Source organism: Motacilla alba, chromosome 1 (assembly GCF_015832195.1).
Source record: "Motacilla alba alba isolate MOTALB_02 chromosome 1, Motacilla_alba_V1.0_pri, whole genome shotgun sequence".
Classification (NCBI taxonomy): domain Eukaryota; kingdom Metazoa; phylum Chordata; class Aves; order Passeriformes; family Motacillidae; genus Motacilla; species Motacilla alba.
The window spans coordinates 55,549,626-55,568,906 of NC_052016.1; the positions used below are offsets into that span (position 1 = coordinate 55,549,626).

General features: G+C 40.6%; 1 protein-coding gene across 3 annotated transcripts in view; it reads right to left on the reverse strand.

The window, feature by feature from the left end:
* LNX2 (ligand of numb-protein X 2) overlaps positions 1–19,281 on the reverse strand; it is a 59,676-nt gene that overhangs the window by 25,912 nt on the left and 14,483 nt on the right. Inside the window, exons 1-2 of one of the 3 annotated variants that reach the window (XM_038131652.1) lie at positions 11,737–12,455; positions 508–1,032 (exon numbers count right to left, since the gene is read on the reverse strand). In XM_038131652.1, coding sequence (XP_037987580.1) covers positions 508–908 — 401 coding nt within the window. In that variant the 5' untranslated portion in view covers positions 909–1,032; positions 11,737–12,455. Of the gene's footprint in view, positions 1–507; positions 1,033–8,480; positions 9,029–11,736; positions 12,456–19,281 lie in introns of those variants that run through there. The other 2 variants (XM_038131642.1, XM_038131633.1) reach the window with 2 other exon arrangements.

Sequence of the window (19,281 nt, forward strand, 5' to 3'; positions counted from 1 at the left end):
GTTTAACATGTTCATAAACACTTCTAAAAACGGGGAATGAACAACTACTACCTAACCAAGCTATGCTGGTGCCTGACCATGATAAAGCTTTTTCCCCTAAAATCTGAACTCGATCTTCTCTGTTCCTGCTGCACCAGGTTCCTTCCTCTCTGCAGACAGCGTTTGCACATCTCTAATTTTCCCACTCCCATAGCCTTTTTTCCCCTACTGTAATCAACTGCCACTGTATTTTATTATTTTTTATGAATAATTTTCTTCAGACCTCTAATGATCCACGTCATTCTCCCTATGGCTATTATCAAGCAGTCTTCACTATTTTCTGGTGCGATGTACAAAAAAAGGGTAATCCAGTGCATTGCCTGTGCACAGCTACAGACTGACCATTTCCTAGGGTCTTCTGCTGTGAATTTAAAAGCCACCACCAACTCTCTGCCCCTCTCCTGCTACACAAACTGGCCACAAACAAGCGAGTGGGGAAAATGCAACGCAAGCACCTGCAGCGCTCACCTGTTTTTAAGATGTGCCGCCAGGTCACATCGCTGCATCACTTCCTGACACACAGAAGAGAAGGGGCACAAAACAAAGAGCTTGTCTAACAGTTTATGAACAAGGATGCTGGATTTTTTGCAGAGTTTAAAATGGAGTCTTTTTCGATCCAGTGGGCAGAAATCCTTCTCCTGCAGAAAGTTCCTTAGGCACTTGTAGCAGAAAGTGTGTCCACAGGGAGTGTCCAACGGCTGCAACAAGGGCTGAAGGCAAATGTGGCAGACCAAGTCATCATCCACTTCATTCTGGTAGTTGTAGAGATGGTTCTCCCTTGTCCAGTGCTGCTGGCCACACTCAAAGCACAGAGGGTTCAAAGAGGCATTCTGCTCCACTGCAGCCATGTCGTCACCTGCAGTCCCCATTTTACAGCTAAGAAGGCTGACGGATCCTTCTCCTCTTCCTTCTCATAGGATGGGGATGCTCATGTAAAGCTCACAGCAAAGCAACTTCTTCCAGGGTGATTTATATATGCTCTTCAGTCATTTTCTGCAACAAAAGGAAATAGAAATTATTCATTTAGCAGGAAATATGGAAGTTCTCTTCAAAACATCTGACTTCTGGATTTACCAAAATACAACACCAAGGTAGATCAGGGGGAATATTCCCATTTTCTGTAAGTTTGTCAAAGAAAAGAACAACAAAATATCTACAAATACAAATCCTTTTACAACACAAACACTTTATGGCCTCATAAGGGCTGGTGCAGTGCACAGTCATCACCTGCAAGATGACCATTTTGTGACAGCAAGGACACCACATTATGCATTGTCACACTAGAACCACGCAATTAGCATTTGCCACAAAAATACCCTATTGTGGAATGATGGTTATATGATCAAATAATTTTTTTTGTGTTCTTTAATGAGATAACATTTTTAATCTGGTCCTACTCTCTTTTTGGGATTTTGACTGTACAGAATATTAGGTTATTAGTAATGTTCTAAATACACTGCACTGAAAATAACAGCAAACGGCTTAGCCCGGTTCATTCCATTAGTAATATTGCAAATGTACCATCACATACTTCTAGGTTTTCTCTGTGGATTGCTACACAGTAAGAAGGACAGATTCTATCCCGTATGCCCCATCTGAGTTAGTACAGAGGCCATTAATAAAAATATGGAAAAAACGAATCATATGAAACTACTGGTTTCAAACAAGTTGTTTTGCTTTTTACCTAACAGAGTTACAGCACATTCAGTGCAGCAAGAAGAGACTCTAGGTCTGTCACCATGGGATTTATTTTCTAAACTTTTTATGTTATTAAACTTTGCCCCTCTTAAAATAGCTGCTTGGGCAGGAAGTGGTGCAGCCATCAGTCTGCAATTTCAAACACTAAATCCTTATCCCTCCCAACCTTATTTACCCTTCTCTCCCTTACAGAATCACACTGCTTGACACACATAGCATGATGATGTAGAAAATAAAACAGATTTTCTCACAGTCTTAAGGCACCTTCAAATTTGTTAGTTTTGGTAAATGTTCTTACTTTTTTAATTTAAAAAAAAATTAAATTAGAGCAATGCTTATTTTGTACCTAGATTCTTTACTGCAATTCAGCAAGCATCACTCATAACAGAGACTGTTTTCTAGCAGAGTAGTAGAAAAGATAGAGAGAAATGAAAACTAGTAGTCTAGGTATCAGCCTATCATCTTTATTTCTGACTACTGAAATGTAGTTCTAAACATATATTCTGAAGTTCATGTCAAATATGCACATTTCCTCATGTCTTACTTTTTACGAGATTCCCTATTTTGATTTTTGCCCCTTAACCTCACACAGCCAAGCACAAGACTTAGAGCACATTTTACAAGGATTATTATATCCTTTGACGTAAAAAGGATTAAATAGTAATTTGTAATCCAGGCTTCTATTCTGCCATGGAAATTGATGCTCATCGTTGCCCTGTCTTGTAGTAGATAATGTGCACCTTCTGGAAAGGATTTCACAAGGGAAGAGCATAGCAGTTCTTTGTTGCTGGAGACTAAGAATGCAAAATGAGACCCCAAAAGAGATTAGTCAAAAAACAGTCTTAAACATATTATGTAATAGCTCAAAGATTGAGGAGCAGATAAGGAGAGCAGCGCACGGGGCCCTCGTGCTCAAACCACAGCTCTCTCACACTGCATTCATGCTGCTGGATTAACGCAGAAGGGATGAGACCCATCTAATGGCGGGTCTTTATGTAATGCAAAATAAACCAGATAAATGTTCTAGAAAAACACAGCATTCATTTGTGACTTTACCAAATTATTTTGTCAGTCAAGGCAGGGGAGGAATATATGGCAGGAGGGGGGGTACCTGCAACACCAACAGGTCCTGCAAAGTGACACACAGAACAGGCAGTAAAAACCACTGTACAAGTGTGCTGTCCAAACTGTAGACCTGTTCCTACTACTGACTACAACCAGGACTCTTCCTCCTTCTCCAACCAACCAAAAATCCAAGAAAGAATCAAGTCCTGATACGCAGAATCACAAAATATTCTGAGTTGGAACGGACCCATCAAGTTCAACTCCAGCACAGGACACCCCAAGAGTCACTCCATGTGCCTGAGAGCATTTGATCAAACACTTCTTGAACTCTGTAAGCCTTGGTGCTGCGACCACTTCCCTGGGGATACCATTCTAGTGCTCAACCATCCTCTGGGTGAGAAACTTTTTCCTGATATCCAAACTAAACATCCCCTGCCTCCGCTTCATGCTGTGTCCTTGAGTCCTGTCACTGGCCATGAGAAGTGTGGATATTGGTACTTGCCCCTCCGCTTCCCACCGTGAGCATGTTGAAGACCATCATGGAGGCTATTGAAAAACCCAACACCATTCTGCGCACTACTGTAAAGGAGTCCTGACTAGATCTCCAGAGTGTGACCATCCCAAATTAACCTCCTTGACTTCTAGAATTTCTATCCCTTGAAGTCCATGTTACTCACATGGCAGTCTGTGACAGAGCATGAGTCAGTGCCATACAGTAAATATACCCATGAGATAGTTTGACATCTATAACTGGCTGTGGTCAAAGAAATCTGCACCTCTCTTTTAGGAGGTTGTAATTAATCCTTTTTTGTGTTAAAAATTTTAACAAGTTCCTTTAAATTTTGAACAGAATGTAAAACCAGAGAAAAGTTATCAAGCAACCAGGCATTCACTGCCATGTAAAAAATTATAATCACAAGCCTTCTCTCTTAGCAAAGGTATACAGAGACAGGTTCTATTTACTGTAATCACAAGAGCTTGACACAGGCAGTCACTCTATTGCCACCACTGCAGGAGGTGAGCAGACACAGTTGTTCCTATGGCTGACCCATCCCAGGGTCTGAATGCTGCTGGTGCAGGGACAAACACCCTGGGCTGTGCTTTGCTGCAGAGGTGCTGCCCCACGGGGACAGAGACAGGCTGTTCCTGGTGGCAGCCGACATTGCCTCAGTGCTGCCACTGCCCTGGTAACTTAAACCACCAATAAATGCCACATAACCTGAGCCCAGCACCTCTTCTGCAGCTAATGCGGCCACCCTCCCACCACCTCTCTGCCAGCAGAGCTGTGGAAAAAAGCGATAGTGGATTACAGAATAAAGACTCAAAAGAAAAGAAAAATCTCACTGTCACCACAAAGAAAACCCTAAACCAACAAAAATAAATAAATAAAGATGCCACCACCACTACCCAAAAAAAAAAAAAAATTAAAAATCAAGATTTCTTTACTTCTACACTGCTGTGCTGTACTTGGGGCAAGCCCATTCCACGACCAAGGAAACAATCAACAGGATTTTTATTGATCATATACTGTGGCTGCCTAATTATTGATCTCAAGGCATTTCACCATCTGTTCCCAGTGCAAAATATCAGTTTATTTACAAAGTTCACAAACACAGAGTTCGTGGTCTGAGCAACAGCTGGGATGACAGGTCAGGTCTAAATTCCCCTAAAGTAAAGTACTATATCCCTGAAATCCACAATACCAGACCATTGCCATTTATAATACCCTACTTCAAACCCTCTTTCTGCATCCCTTTTATTATTTTCTCCATCTCCTATCACAGCAGATCACCAGCTCCACAGGATGATAACAGCCCAGAAAAGCTGCAAACAGGAAAAATAACCAGAATTATAAAAAATATGAAGTGGGTAAAAGAGCCAGCCAGGCCTGTTATTCAAGTAATATAATTCCCTAGAAAATAATTTTCCCAGGACTTCATTAAAACAGTCAAATAGTGCAGGTGGTGCCCTGCTTTCAGTTTTAAATTACAATCCACTTGGGAACTAGGCAAGACTGGACACCCAACTGCAAAATTTATGTGCAAATTTTTATTTCAGTTTTTTAAGTGGAGTGTGCACAAGAGTGTTTTTGGACTGAAAAAGACAGTCTTATCCTTAGGTCTCCCCTAGTTCTGATTTATTGATGCAATGAACATTCTCGGGAGAAGCTCAACACATTTTTACAAAAGCATTAGATGTCAGGCTTTATACCTACATCAGATTTCACAATATTTATTCCTTCTGTCTGAATGGGTGCTATTAGAAAAAAAAAAAAAAAAACCACAAGCAAACTGGATCTGTAGCAGTAAGATAACCTTTTAACTGTAGCTGTCTTTACATAAGTCACAAATAGTTAACACTAATTCCAGTTTGAAGTTAATGGCAACACGTATTGTGCAATTAATGCTCTCAGAGATTTAATCAATCTATTTCTAAACTATCTTATTAAAATCCTAGAGATTTACAGCCCATTAACTGACTGTTCAAAATTTTACAAAAAACCCAAGTATACCCCAGAAGTAAACAACTATGCAAAATATTCATCTTACCAACTAATCCCTTTTAAAACTACCTGTAATATACCCCAATTTTTTATTTTGTTTACAACTGTCTATGCAATTTTCTCAACCAAAAGCAAATGTCAAAAGAACGCCCTGAGATGAACGACACTCCTGTTCCTTTGGAGGACTCCATTGTCTCTGTATCCCAAAATGGCTGGGATGCAAATCTCAGTTCTGCACCTAAGAACCCTCTAACCAGAGGGATGCATTTGCACTGAGATCTATCTAAGCACTGAATCAATGATTAATTTCTTCAGTGTAGTTTAAACCAGCTGCAAGTGAAAAACTGTCCACCTGTATTTTCCCCTTGATTAAAGGCCACTGGGTATGGGTTGCTTCTTCTCTTCATCCCAGAGGAGATGAGATCCCAAAATTTTGCTGCCAGCTGGCATCACAGGAATGCCTCAATATAACCCTTCATAATTCCTCTCCAGTGTGGCAAGATAGCTTATGGAAAAAAAGGTAACAGCTATGGTGAAGATTTCATATGACCCTAAATTCAAGCAGTCCTGTCCTGGCCAGGCAGATTTGACCTTGAGGGGTAATACATAACACACACCAATCAATAACTCTGAACAACACCACAGTCATCACCCTGGATTTCAGGAAAGGTTGGCTTAATTTTAAAATGTCACAGGATTTCCACAATCTGTTCTCCGTGGACAATAGTCCCTGATTGCCTAAGCTAGCTAGGAAGGGTCTCATAATTTTCACATTTCCCTGCTTCATTCAAATGTCATGGCTGTGAACAGGATCTCTGAGCAGTCAGGAGTGTTTGACATAAGCCCCAGGAAAGAAAAACTAGACAGTGGTTAAACCCATTGCTTAAAACCACATCATAACATTAATTAAACATTAGTTCTTAGTTCCCAGTCCAGTATTCTTCACAGGAATTACAGCATCAGGCTGATGACTTGTAACTGTTCTCAAAGCAGACCCTAGCTTAAGTGAAAGAATAAAAGACAGAAGAAATGAATAAAAAAGATAATGAGAATAAATAGCTAGCAAACATCACCATAGGGGAAAAGTGTTATTTCCCACCTCCCAATAAGCATGACCTAGCTCATTAGATACAATCTCTGCTTTAATATTAAAGCCACATAGCAAACAAGTGAAGCAGTACTAGCAACATGTATTGACTTTACAATATCCATGTAAATTATATTGATATCCAAAGGCTGCAGTGCCTTGAAACACCAAACCCTGATTGTCCAAGTTTATGAGGAAATAATCCTGTTAGACGACTCCTCTTTTCAAAAAGCAAACAAATGGAAGTTTTGTCAAAACATAGTACCTGACAGCTCCAAGTCAAAAATCTACAAGAGATGGACAGGGCACAGCAATTAGCCCAGGACACTTTCTGCTGTTGCTGCAGCCCCACATGCCAATTACCCTATTTTTTATTACCTATTTTTTGTGCTGATAAGCAACCTCTCCCATGTTTTTAAGTTGTTCAGCAGAATGACTGGAATTTTTATATTCAAACTAAATAATATTGTGCCTGAATGGTGACTTTGTTCCACTGAACCACAACAGGCAACGCTGGGCTTGCAGTAAAACCATCTCTCCAGAGATTATTTTTTGCCTCTGTTCTAGTCTTTTTGTTCCATCAAAGGAATGCCCTCACAGCCAAGGAGTCAGCCTTACACCAGGTGTTGATGTTGCACCATCACTGCAAAGGCAACAGGTCACAGATGGCAATTGTCCTTCCCTGCCCCAGGAGTGAGGGTTTTTATATGCAATTCCTCAAATAAAAAGTGCCCACACACTCCCTTGCTGGGCATTTTCACAGTCCAGCATTTTTCAAGGAGGCGACACGAAACCCTGCTTAAATCTGACAAATAAGGAGCATTTGGGAAAATTAACAGGACCGTAAGTTGAGTTTTGTATTTGTGGAGTGCTGCGTTTCCGTGGCAACAGGGGGCTACGGGCTTTAATTACCATCACAACGTTAAGGGTCCCTGCTGCACAGGGGCGTGAGGTGCTGCCAGGCAGGGGGACCACAGGAGCACAGCCTGCCCTCCTCTCTGCCCCACAGCTGCCTGCAGAGATCCAGGGGATCTGAGCTACCGGCACACCAGAGAGCAAAGGGATGTCTGGCACGGGGAAACCGAGGGGCAGCACAAGACTGACCATCCTTACAAGAGATGACGCCCACCTCCCAAAACCACCACCTCAAAGCCAGGGATGCTCGACATCAGGGGGTGACAGGAGGAAAGAGGGACTCGGTACCCAGAGATAAAACAAGTGGGCAGAAGGTTTTGCTCGAACAGGCAAAAATCCTGCTGCAGCCATCTTCTATGGCACAAATGGAATGACTTCTATTTTGGGACCAGGAGATTAAAATAGCTTTACTTTAGTCAAATTGGTCTCAAATGAGACAGGAAAGATAAGGACTCTGACTGTATGGAGGTTCCTACAATGAAATACCCATTCTCTATAGCAAATACAGAGCTATATCCAATACATCATCTCTGCATAGAAGAAAAGGAGACAAGTATGAATCTCTAACAAAGATACAGCTACACGTCTACAGGCTAAATTTTGCATAGTCCTACTGAACAAGAGTAACGCTGAAAAAGGAGGACACACAAGCCAAGCTAGATTAGAGCCACCCAGGTTTGGATGGCCAGTCAGATGTCCTGGTCTGCAGGGAGCACAAACCCCATGAAAGAACTTGAACTTGCACCGTCTTTTTAGCAGGCACTGCTACCCACCCTATAAAAGTGTTGCTTAAGTATTTGCCTTTCCCTGTCATCATGTTTCATAAGAGAGGTAGGAGCTCCCTTTACAATTTGCAAGAAGATCTATTTTCTGTAGGTACACTAAATTTTCTGTTAAGTGGAAAGTGAAGTGCCCGTTTCTGGGGGCTAACCCTGCTTTGTGTCCGAAATCACCCCATGCTAGGAACCCTCCAACACAGGACAAGCACCTGGGGAGTTTAAGATGCTCCCAGGACTCAACAATAGAGCAGGTTTGCAACTTTTAGGCCTAAGTGTATAAAAAAAACCTAGAAAAAACCTACAAGTATCTAAACTTGTTTCTGGATTTTTGCAGCAGTGAAAAAGTAAATAGAAAGAAACATAATTAAATAGAAGTGAAGAAACACAGACTTACCTGCCAGAAGACCCAAAGACAAGTTTCCTTCCCAGCACAAAAAGAATAAGGAATGCAGTATTTAATTACTGCTGCTGTAACAGGTGGGCTTTTATATCCAGTGGAAGTGAAAAAAGTACCCCAACAGTCAAAAAGACAAGCAGACAATTAGTAAGGCTTTCTTCTTGCTCATGGAGCAGAGGAGAAGAGCAAGAAAGAGTAAAACATTTGCTTATCCGCCATGGATATTTTCTGCCGTGCAATCTGTCCACCAGCCCTTGCCATATGTGCCACCCTTTCTGCTGGGAGAGATGAAGGCAGCAGAAAGCTGTCCATCAAGATGCTAAACCTTCTGGAAAGCCCTCCCCTATGCACTTTGCCCTGAAACAGGGACTTTTGTGGATGAACAGAATACACTTAACTAGATTAAACGTAGCTCATTCCCGGATATGCACAGAGAGAATTTGATTTGATGAATTCAAATTTTAAGGAGCAGCAGTGATTCAAGAACATAAAGGAATCAGAGAGCTATGTTCGCTTTTCCCGCACTTCTTTATAACCAGCCCCCATCCCTGCGGGTGTGCGTGGAGGAAATTCAGGGAGACAGCACTGGGATTAATCATGAAATGGCTTTGATGACAGAGAGAAGCTGGAGGTGGAGGGGTGGAAAGGATAAAAGAACTTTCTGAATAGTTAAATTATAGGACTTAACTATTTTCAGAGAGAAACACCATCCCATCTCTTCCTTCAGGCATATGCCACCTTGCGTAACTTGTTACAGCTGGTTTCCCCCATCAATCACAACTTGAGTGATGGGGAAAGCTATTTTCAAAGGTAAACTATGCTGTTACTAAGCAGTTTCTTAGCTTAGACATGGGGTGAAAAATATGAAGCTACCTCCTAAGCTAACAAAAACCTCCAATCTCTTTGAAAACAACATTTCTAAGGTCTCTGCAAGACAGAGCCAAGAGGACATGGTTTAGAGACAGCTCAGATAAATTATAAGTACACACTGTCCTCCTCCTGCAGGAAAGGAGGCAGAGTCCTCTGCAGGAGTGAGTGCCCATGGCCTGCAAGGAACCCATGACAACCCATGGCCAGAGAAAGAAACTTAAAAGTACAGCAGAAAGAGCAGAGAACGGTCTAGACTTGGTCTGGAGCTTGCAGCTTCAATTTTCAGCCTCAACCTGCCAAATCCCAGCAGCTAAGGAACATCACTTGGTGAGCTAAGACAACCCCTTAAACCGGTCTGCCCTGCCTAGAGACTGCTTATTTTCCCCCTAATGAAATAAAACAAATACCACCACAACAGAACTCTTAAAGAAAAGAGGAAAATAAGAGCCTTATTGAGCCCAAAGTCACAAGTATTTAACTCAGGCTACCTACACGCAGGCCTAATTATGACTTACCCATTAGCAGGAGTATTGCACGCAGAGTCACCGACTCACCACCACAACTGCCCCACTTGGTTTGCAGCCCAGCACAACCAGGGATCAGGGAAAGCTGGGCTGGCTCTGACCACCCCTTGGCAAACAGGTGACTCATTCACTGCCATGGCTGAGCAGTCTCTACTCATGCCTGAGAATTATGTTAGGATGCTATGCACTAGCCGACACTTGAATTAACTCCACAATAAAGACAAGTTCTTTGATTCTTAACACTTTAGGATGATGCCTGTGCCTCTCCCTATTAAGTCTGCTGAAGACACTTCATTTTGCTGCTGTACATAACTTGATTTCCAGTTAATTTCCAGGAGAAACTTTCCTTCTGATACATGTAAAAAGATTTTTTCCAGAGCCAGCTGCCTGACCCAGCTTTGGGGACACAAAAAAGGCAGAACATGACTTGTGCAAAATACCCTCATATTATTTTGTAGGATGCTTTTCAGAAACTAAAACCTTTACACTGAGACCTTCCAATTAGGCTACCTGTCATACTGCAACAGATGTACTCTGTACAGATACTGAAAATAAATGGCTCCACACATCAGCAAAATTAACATAATAAGAACATGTTAGATCTAGAAGTTGTAGTCTTAATATATACAAATATTATCTTAAATAAAGCCCATTTAAATACTTTGTATGTAAACAGGTCTTTACATACACAGTAGACTAGTGCTTGATCTGCAGCCTCCAGACAGGATTCAGAAAAGGAAGTGGACATTGAGTTGACTATGTAAAATCCAGTCTGGTTACACATATTTGACAGACACAAAAAATACGGCAGCAAAGACTGCATTTGTTTTCAGTTCTGCTGTAGGAATCATATACTCTCCACTTCAGCCTTTGTAATTACACAGCCACCACGAAAGAGTAGAGACAACAGTTACTGAATGAAAAAACACAGGCATTTTTTCTAAAAACACTTCTCTATCCCCTAACCATGTTTGCCAGCTTTTTGTTTCACATTCCCTATTAGTTTGGCTGACTGCACGTTATAGATATACACACACACATATATGTTAAAAAATAGAATTTCACTAGCTAACAAAGGGAAGCTTCTATGGTGTAGCTTTTTGCCTGCCTGAGGTGTAAAGTTTGGCTGCTTTAGTGGGTTAGTGCCCTCAGAAAGAATCTACCTCAGTGGTAACACTGAGGAAAAGCAGTTCTTTGAGATTCAAGTGAGAAATGTTAGGAAAGCTGCATCGTAGTGCACACACACAGCAGGCCAGCAGGCTCTACTATGTATTCTCATTCCAGTGACAGGGGCTAAATGTTAAACAGCAATCTCCTAACTCCCCTCTGCAGAATGAATAATGTGGAAGAGGAAAAGCTGAACTGCTGTTACTGCATTTCTGTCCACTTTCCTCAGTAGTCTCGTTCTCTTTAAGAAAAGGTAATATTCCTAAAGAAAGGCACAAAATTAAAATCATTACCTTCTAAGTGAGTAGCAAAAATTAAAACTAAAGAATAAAAAGACACTAAAACCAGGTAAGTGGCAGCATCTATGTAAAACATCAAACTGATAGCCATATGCAGAAATTATACAGAAGAGATACATTAATAGAACTATAAATCAAGAAATAAACTAGAATAAAATTGCTCAATAAAAAAGAGTTAAGTCCTCACAGAAGGCTACAAGCAAACAGGGGGAAAGCTCAGATGTTTGCTAGGGTGGGGAGGCATAAGGACTCCAACTGCTACACTCATCTAGCAAACAAACCCTAAGTTGTTAAAAAAAAACCAAAGGCACGACATTATGAAAGAAAAGTGCATTTCACTTCTTAAGATAGTTAACAATGAATTTGTAAAATATATACAAGACATTTACTCACATCTGCAAGGAATTCCAATTCACCACGTTTTGGGTAAAGGAGCGATGTGCTGAAGAGCCCTACCAGTTCAGATTCCTAACTTCAGGCACCACTTTTCTGTATCCACAGTCAAAATGGTTGCAGCAACAGAGGCTGACAAAAACATGCTACATCGGGAAGGAGCCAACCTTTTCCTCCTCCTCCCTGTCCAATCTCTTCTCAGCAGGCTGAAATTTTGCATCTGTGGGGGATGATACAATTTTCGCTTCCTCATTTGTTCTATGTATTCAACCCTTAAGAGCTAGCTTTTAAAATACCAGTCTTGCTTTGAAGGATATTACTTCATTAGCAGTGCTTTTGGAAAAAGGTCTTTAAAAGGCAGACGACTCACCCTCTGGAGTATCCATCTTCTTTGCACTCCCTAACCACAATTCTCATTTTCCCAAACCATGCACTTCTCAACAAGTTAGGCTAGGTTCACAAACATAAAAAATTCAAACCACCTTTTATTTCCATACTTTTTTTAACTTACAACTCATACTAAACACTTTCACATGTTTTATGCCAGATACTTAAATGAAACATTTTTTTTTAACTTTATAACTTTTTTTTTAATTGTTACATTGTCCAAAAGCAAGAAACCACCCCAGACAACACTCCTGCTCCACTGGGAGCTGAGCAACCGATCCCAAAGTATTTCAGCATCTCCAAGATAAGGATGCACATTCCCATGGGACATATTTCTTTCCCTCAAAAAGGGAGCAGTGCTGTGCACAAAGACTGTGGGATGCAGGAAATGCAACACGAGAACCAGAGGGGCTGTAGACAGCTGCCTACCCTTTCTACAGAGGCGGCAGCAGTAGCTGCTGTGTTTATAAGGCCAGGATATCTTCATGCAACAGACGTAGTATGCAACTGGTTATTTGGAAATAGATTTCCAAGCTTTTTTGGCTCCTATCAGCAGCAACAAGGATTCAATGAGTTACTCAGAAGTTCATCTGCAAAATTCCTGTTTGTAAAATCCAGAGCTTTTAAGAAGTAACTCAAACTTACCATCAAGTTCAGAGTAGTGCAGTGCCTCAGAGGAACGGGATCTAGTGCAGAGCAAACTATTGTTTGCTCTACAGTTACCAGTTTCCACCTAGACACAGACATTTGGGTCAGAAGCCAACTTTTCACACATCAGTGAAGAACTGTTTAACACTGCAGTAAGAGAATAGCCTTGATTTCCACTGATTTTCAGAGCGAAAAAGCCAGTAATTTAAATTTAATGAACCAAGAGGAGGGCAAACGCAGTAATTAAAAGCCTTTATCCTGTCCTTTCTGTGTGCAATCTGAAAACCAGAAGTCCAGGCAAGAACATGATCAGAGTTTCATTCAAAGGAGACAACTTGCTTTAAGAGCAGGAGACTCAACTACAAGCAGCACAGCCTTTTAATGTCAGTCATATGGATGAGAACACAGAAACAATAGATAATATCCCAGGCAACTTGACACTGTAAATTAAAGATATAGGGATGACGGAGTCATGGAAAGGCCATCCTAGCTGAAGAATTTTCAGATGGAAAAGATAAAACTGCTCATGGAACCAAGAAGTTACACAGGAAAACTACTACAATAATATACCATACTTTGGCTGAAGGGAGCAATTTGCATACATTTCCCTTTGTAAACTTCAGGACTAGAAATGTATGAACTCAGATTTAGTGCTTGTCCACACAGACCAGTTTAACTGAATATTAAGTTACAATAAAATTAAATTCTGAACTGATACTTTGCTGTTAAAGCATGTTCTGTTGCTTTAGCCAAACCTTATTACCAAATGGAATCTAAAACAGAAAGGGTTTACAAAGACTCTTTTTGTTTCCACTGAGTACATGAAAATAAATCACTGCAGCTTTCCCATATATAATAAAAGGTGTGGGTTTTTTTCTAGATGATAGATTTGGAGACCAGCACATCTGCTGAGGATCTGGCTGGCAGGAGACCCCTATTTTCCACTGGCCTCGGGACTCCCTTCAAACTTTCAAATGCAACCAAGGGGGTGCTTTGGCTTAAGAGATTCCTAGTTAGTGGAAAACTGGGGGCCAAAGTGTGCAATGAAGTTACTATAAAACCTTAGCACAAATAATTAGGTTTAACATTAGTACACAGCGTGCTTGGGGTAAGAAAAATCACCAACAAAACCACTGAACCTCTCCAACACTTTCCAATCTTCAATTAAAAAAAACAACATTTGACAGCCAGACCTGACACCCTACTTGCTCCCCCATTTTTCTCTTACCTTCCTTCCTCTCCTCAAATCCTGGAAAAACAGCAAAATCGGAATTATTCTTTCAGACAAACATTTCCACTTGGAAATATTAAGTGCAGTTTTTTCAAAATTCCCATACATCAACAAATCCTGAAGGCAAACAGATTTAGTGAAATTTGAAGGAGCAAATGCCTGAATGATCTTTAGTTTCTTATTCTGTTTTTCAGAAGCAAGTAATCCCTTCCTAATTTTTAAAAAAGTCTTAATCAAACGACTTGTGTTACTTAAAGTTTGCATGCCCTACACAGTGCCTAGCAAAATGAGCAACATTTTTTTGGCAAGGTGGTTAATAAAGGCTACCTGGAAGTTTACAGGGTTTCTAGGATGCCCAATGGAAAACCTTATGGATAACTGTACAACTATTACTACATACGTATCCTAGGAGACCAAAGAGCTTTCACATTTAAGAGCTTATTTCCCAGCCACCCTCTCGATACACATCTCACGCAATTATAAATAATACAAATAGCCATGAGAAAGGAGGACGTTGGTTTAATTTCAGCCAGAAGGTACACAGACCTCTGCTTGTATCTGCATCAATGTTTCATTTTATTTCACTTCTTCTCACATTATGACTACAAAGATACTCTGTATCTTTGTATTATCTCACCTAATGCACGAAATGTGTTTTTAAAATTGAATTTTACTACTGCACATAGCTAAATTTTTTTTAATCTTTAAAAATTCACACACATACATACAAATCACAAAAGCCTTTGTATTTAGTCAAGTGAAATCTAGATTCCTGACCACAACATTTTGCAAAGCACCAGCCTGTTAAAAAAACCCTAACATACCAGAGAACCACATAATTTAGAAAAAGCCTAGGAAAAAGGAATTTTAAAAAAAAGTAAACAAAAAGCACAAACCAGCTAATTTAAAAGAGACTCACTTTCCACTTCATGTATGAATAGCCTATGCATTTGAAACAAGCCGAATCAAAAGCATCCCCCTCATTTCTTGTTTGTCATTTTCATCACAGGGTCTAACCTGCAGTTAAGGACTCGGCGCCCAGCCTCTGAAGAGGAGCATCCTTAAAATGCCGAGAGCAGAGCCCTGGAAACACCCTGGTACAATTCCTTGGCAGCCAGAACCCAGGATCTGTTACAAAACCTGCAACACAGAGCACAACAGCCCCTTCCCTTCATCACCTTTTTAGTCTACATTTCTTAGCCTTCCATCCCAGCGGAGGCGAGGCGGCAACACAGAACACCTGCCCAACAGGAAAAGAAGAAGATACTGTTGATCTCTTGGAGGAGGGGATATCACATGGTAACAGGGAACTCCAAGGAAAAAGGCTGTCGGCATGCTGGTATACACAAATTAATTCACCAATGGGTAATTAAAACAGGACCAGTTCCTCCTAAAGCCACTAAGCAGCTCTCAGGGTTTTATTTCCTTAAAGCAGTAAATTAAGCACCTAACCTCTCACAAATATGAGTGAAGCCCTAAAAGCTGTGGCTCAGCAAATACTAACTGGAGCAGGAGCCAGTATAGAAGATCTGCAGGCACTCTCTTACACTGTGTCCTTTTCAAAACCTAAACTTAACATTAAAATTAACTACAGGCTAAAATGTCGCCAGCCATTTCTCGTGAATGCATAATGAAACCTTGCGACTCCACGTAGCACCTCACAGTTTTGTAAGCACACCCCACGGAATGTGGGGATGACCTGTGCAGGAATCCTTACAGTAACTCCGTGTGTAGGGTGGCTTTACAACACAGATGGGACATTTCAAGTCCCTGTCGTGCTATATGCTATAAATATTATGTAAAGCTACACAATGTTTGCAAGAAAAACAACAAAGTGGATTATGTAACATTCTTCTTCTTTCTTCTACTCCTCTACTTCAGAAAATTCTACTTCTTTAAAGAAAAAATTAAAGTGGAACACTGAAACTGTTCTCAAACTGCACATACTTTCTGAAAAAGTTTAAATTTCTGTATAGTTTTATTATTCAGTATCTCAATACTAGAGGTGTATTCAACGCAGAAAGTCTGTTTTATATCCTGAAATTGCTTTACATTTGTCGATTAAAAAAGGAGGGGAATATTATTATAGTTTTCTTTCAAATTAACTAAATTTCTGGCTTTTTGAATACTATAAAATCATGCTTATTTGCAGACTCACAAACTACAAACAACTATCTTCCATAGCAGCTTTTATAAAGTCTAGTAACTCCACTTAAAAACTGAATACTTTAGTATTATTTTTCCCTTATACTGGGCATTATACAAATTTCATACAGGAGAGTCGACAACCAGCTAAATGTGATAACCATCATATATCCCTTAAGACTGTCCTCTTCCTTCACTTAGTTCCATGAAGTGGAAGGAAAAAACCCTCCAAATCTACAAACACCATGATAAATGAGCAGTAGAAGAGCGCTCTCCAGCAGCAAAGGGTTCAGTTTGAGGTCTCAGTGGATACTTCAGAAGACTTCAGGGTGGCCTTTATAATATCCTCCACTTGAGAAAATATGACTGCAAAGTAAATCATCCCTATGAAAAAGCAACAAATCTGTTTTTCCTGTCTCTTCTTGGCTTGGTATGGCTTTAAACAAACAGGCTTGGATAAACAGCATAATGAAGAGGAGTGATGTTGTTCTGCCTCATGGAAGAGCTGCATGGCCTAGATGGGAAGACATCACCCCTGGAGAGATGATCAGACCAGTTAAATAAATTGTCCAGTCAGAAGTGAGGCCCATTCTGCTCCTTCCCATGAGATAAAACCTGTGATGCTGTTTCAAAGACATAGCACTAAGAAAACTTTTGACCTCTGCTAGAGATATTTCCAACAGCATTAAAATGACAATGTCAATGATATTTATGCTAGGCTAGCAGCATTTTCTTTGGGTTTTTACATCTCCTTGTAATGCCCCATTTCAGCTGAAGAACCGACACAAACCAATCTCAGCTTTGGTATCCCTCTGTGAGCACACCAGCACTACACCTACATGGGCTTCCTTCAGCACATGTGTCATCATTTAAAGTCATAGCTGGAAGTGGCATTTGCTAAGTTAGCACGATTTTTACCACGAGGATCTCAGCTGTATGGAACGGCGTGGTGAAACACCACACAGCGAAGGAAGGGGGTGTAAGCACAGCTCTTACCCTGCCACACAAAAGCTGCTCCCCAACCCAGCACTGCTGCCACAAGCCTCCCTCTGCGCTCACTAGCATCAGTGCTGCTCCTTCTATGGAGGAAAGGAGTAGGACAGCCAAAATCTGCCTGCTCAGCCAACGGGCTGAACAAGAATTCTGGGTGTGAGCTCCAGAACTGCTTTCAGAAGCCACATCTTCAAAAGACCTGAGTGGCTGAAGGAAGCCTGTTCTCCTGAGTGTTGAACCTGTTCCCTCCAACAACGTGGAGTTTAACGCACAGACTCTGCAGCTTTAGTAGTACTTTGCAACACAAAATTTAACATTTTAAGATTTCATTTAAACTAAGGCATGCCACATAACTGCAAAGAGCAGCTGAATAATGAGATTTACGGGAAAGAAAGAAAAACTTATCACAAAACCCCATATTATACTAACCTAAAAAAAAAAGCACTCACAAAGGAAGAGGTAAACAACTTTTACCCTCATTAAAAAGTTGAGAAATGTGCACACCACCACTAAAATATAATTAATACACAGCCTTCAGGAGAGTCCAAAGGAGCAATTTAATTAACCACCCACTGATTTCATAAATGACAAGAACACACAAAGGTAATGGCACCTTATAATTGAAAATGTCCTGTTTATTTAGCTGAGCAATTGTGCTGGTCTATGTTGTGCATAAATATGAGGAAACACATTTTCAACTCATGACATTTTAACTTTGTAAGGTGTAACAGAACAACATACTGCCCACGATACAGTCACTGTATACTCCACTTATTTAATGCCTTTAACCTACAATTTCTAAGTCACTGACAACCATAAAGGTTTTAACCTTTATGAACTTTTCTGATGGGCTTCTTCTGTGCTCTCTTCAGAAATGTGGAAGAGCTGAGAGGAAAAAAACCAAGAATTTTACTGGTATGCCACTTCAAACAAACTATTGCCTCATTCAGGGACTTAGTTTGTATCTGCAGTTCTCCCATTTTTGTACAAAGAGACCCTTGGTAAGCCCCATGAAATATTTCTGCTGATGATCTTCTAAATTCATTTTCGCATTTTCTTTCTTTTCTTTCACATGAAGAAAGCTTCTTTTCAGCTACTACATCCTTTGTGAAGGAAAAAGAGAAGCAGCTCTTACCAAGGTAGGAAAAGAACGTAGCGAAACGTGTACCCTGGTTTTTTTCATTGAACTTTTCAGGGATAAAGCTGGAATTAATATTCCTTTTCACATTCACAAAACTCAAAATGCCTTTGTGCTGCTACATTAAAACCATCAAAAGTCTATTTGACTGAACATGAAACAGAGCAACATCTGAATTTATGAGCTGTTCATCTCCCTATCTAATGGACACACTTAAAAGCGTTCAAAAGAGATGTGGAGAAACTGGAGAAGGCCCAGAGAGGGGAAAGATGATCAAAGGAGTGGAAAGTCTGCCATATGAGGAGAGGCTGAGAGAACTGGGTTTGTTCAGCCTTGAGGAAAGGCTTAGGGGAGACTTTATCAACATGTTCCAGTATTTAGAGGATGGCTACAAAGAAGTGGGAGACTCCTATTCTACAAGGAGACACATGGAAAATATGAGGGCTTATGGGTACAAGTTATCTTTGTGAAGATTCTGATTGGATAAAAAAAAGAATGTTTTTCACAATGAGAACAATCACCCATTGGAATAATGTCCCCAGGGAAATGGTGGATTCCCAAATGCTAGACAATTTCAAGATGCATCTGGAGAGGGTGCTGCACCATCTTGTCTAACCTGTGCTTTTGTCAAGAAAGGTTGGACCAGATGATCCTTGAGGTCCCTTCCACCCTGGTATTTTCTGATTTTATGACTTATATTTGCTTTGGAGCATACATAATTTAAAATAACAGACTGAGGAGGTTTTTCAGGCATAAAAGTCTCGGTGGTAAAGCTGACTTGCCAGACTTTTAAAAGGCTTTCCCTGCAGGATTCAACAACATACCATACAATGATCCTCGGCAGTCCAAATCACCACAGCAGCAGGGTGTACGAGGATGTATGTCTTGTACATCAGTCTCAGATCTCTCATCCCACCTGTCCGCCTTATCAGCCACCATGCAATGACATCAATGACTTTACATAACATTGTCTTCCTGCCCACCTAGCACAGAAAAAAGCATT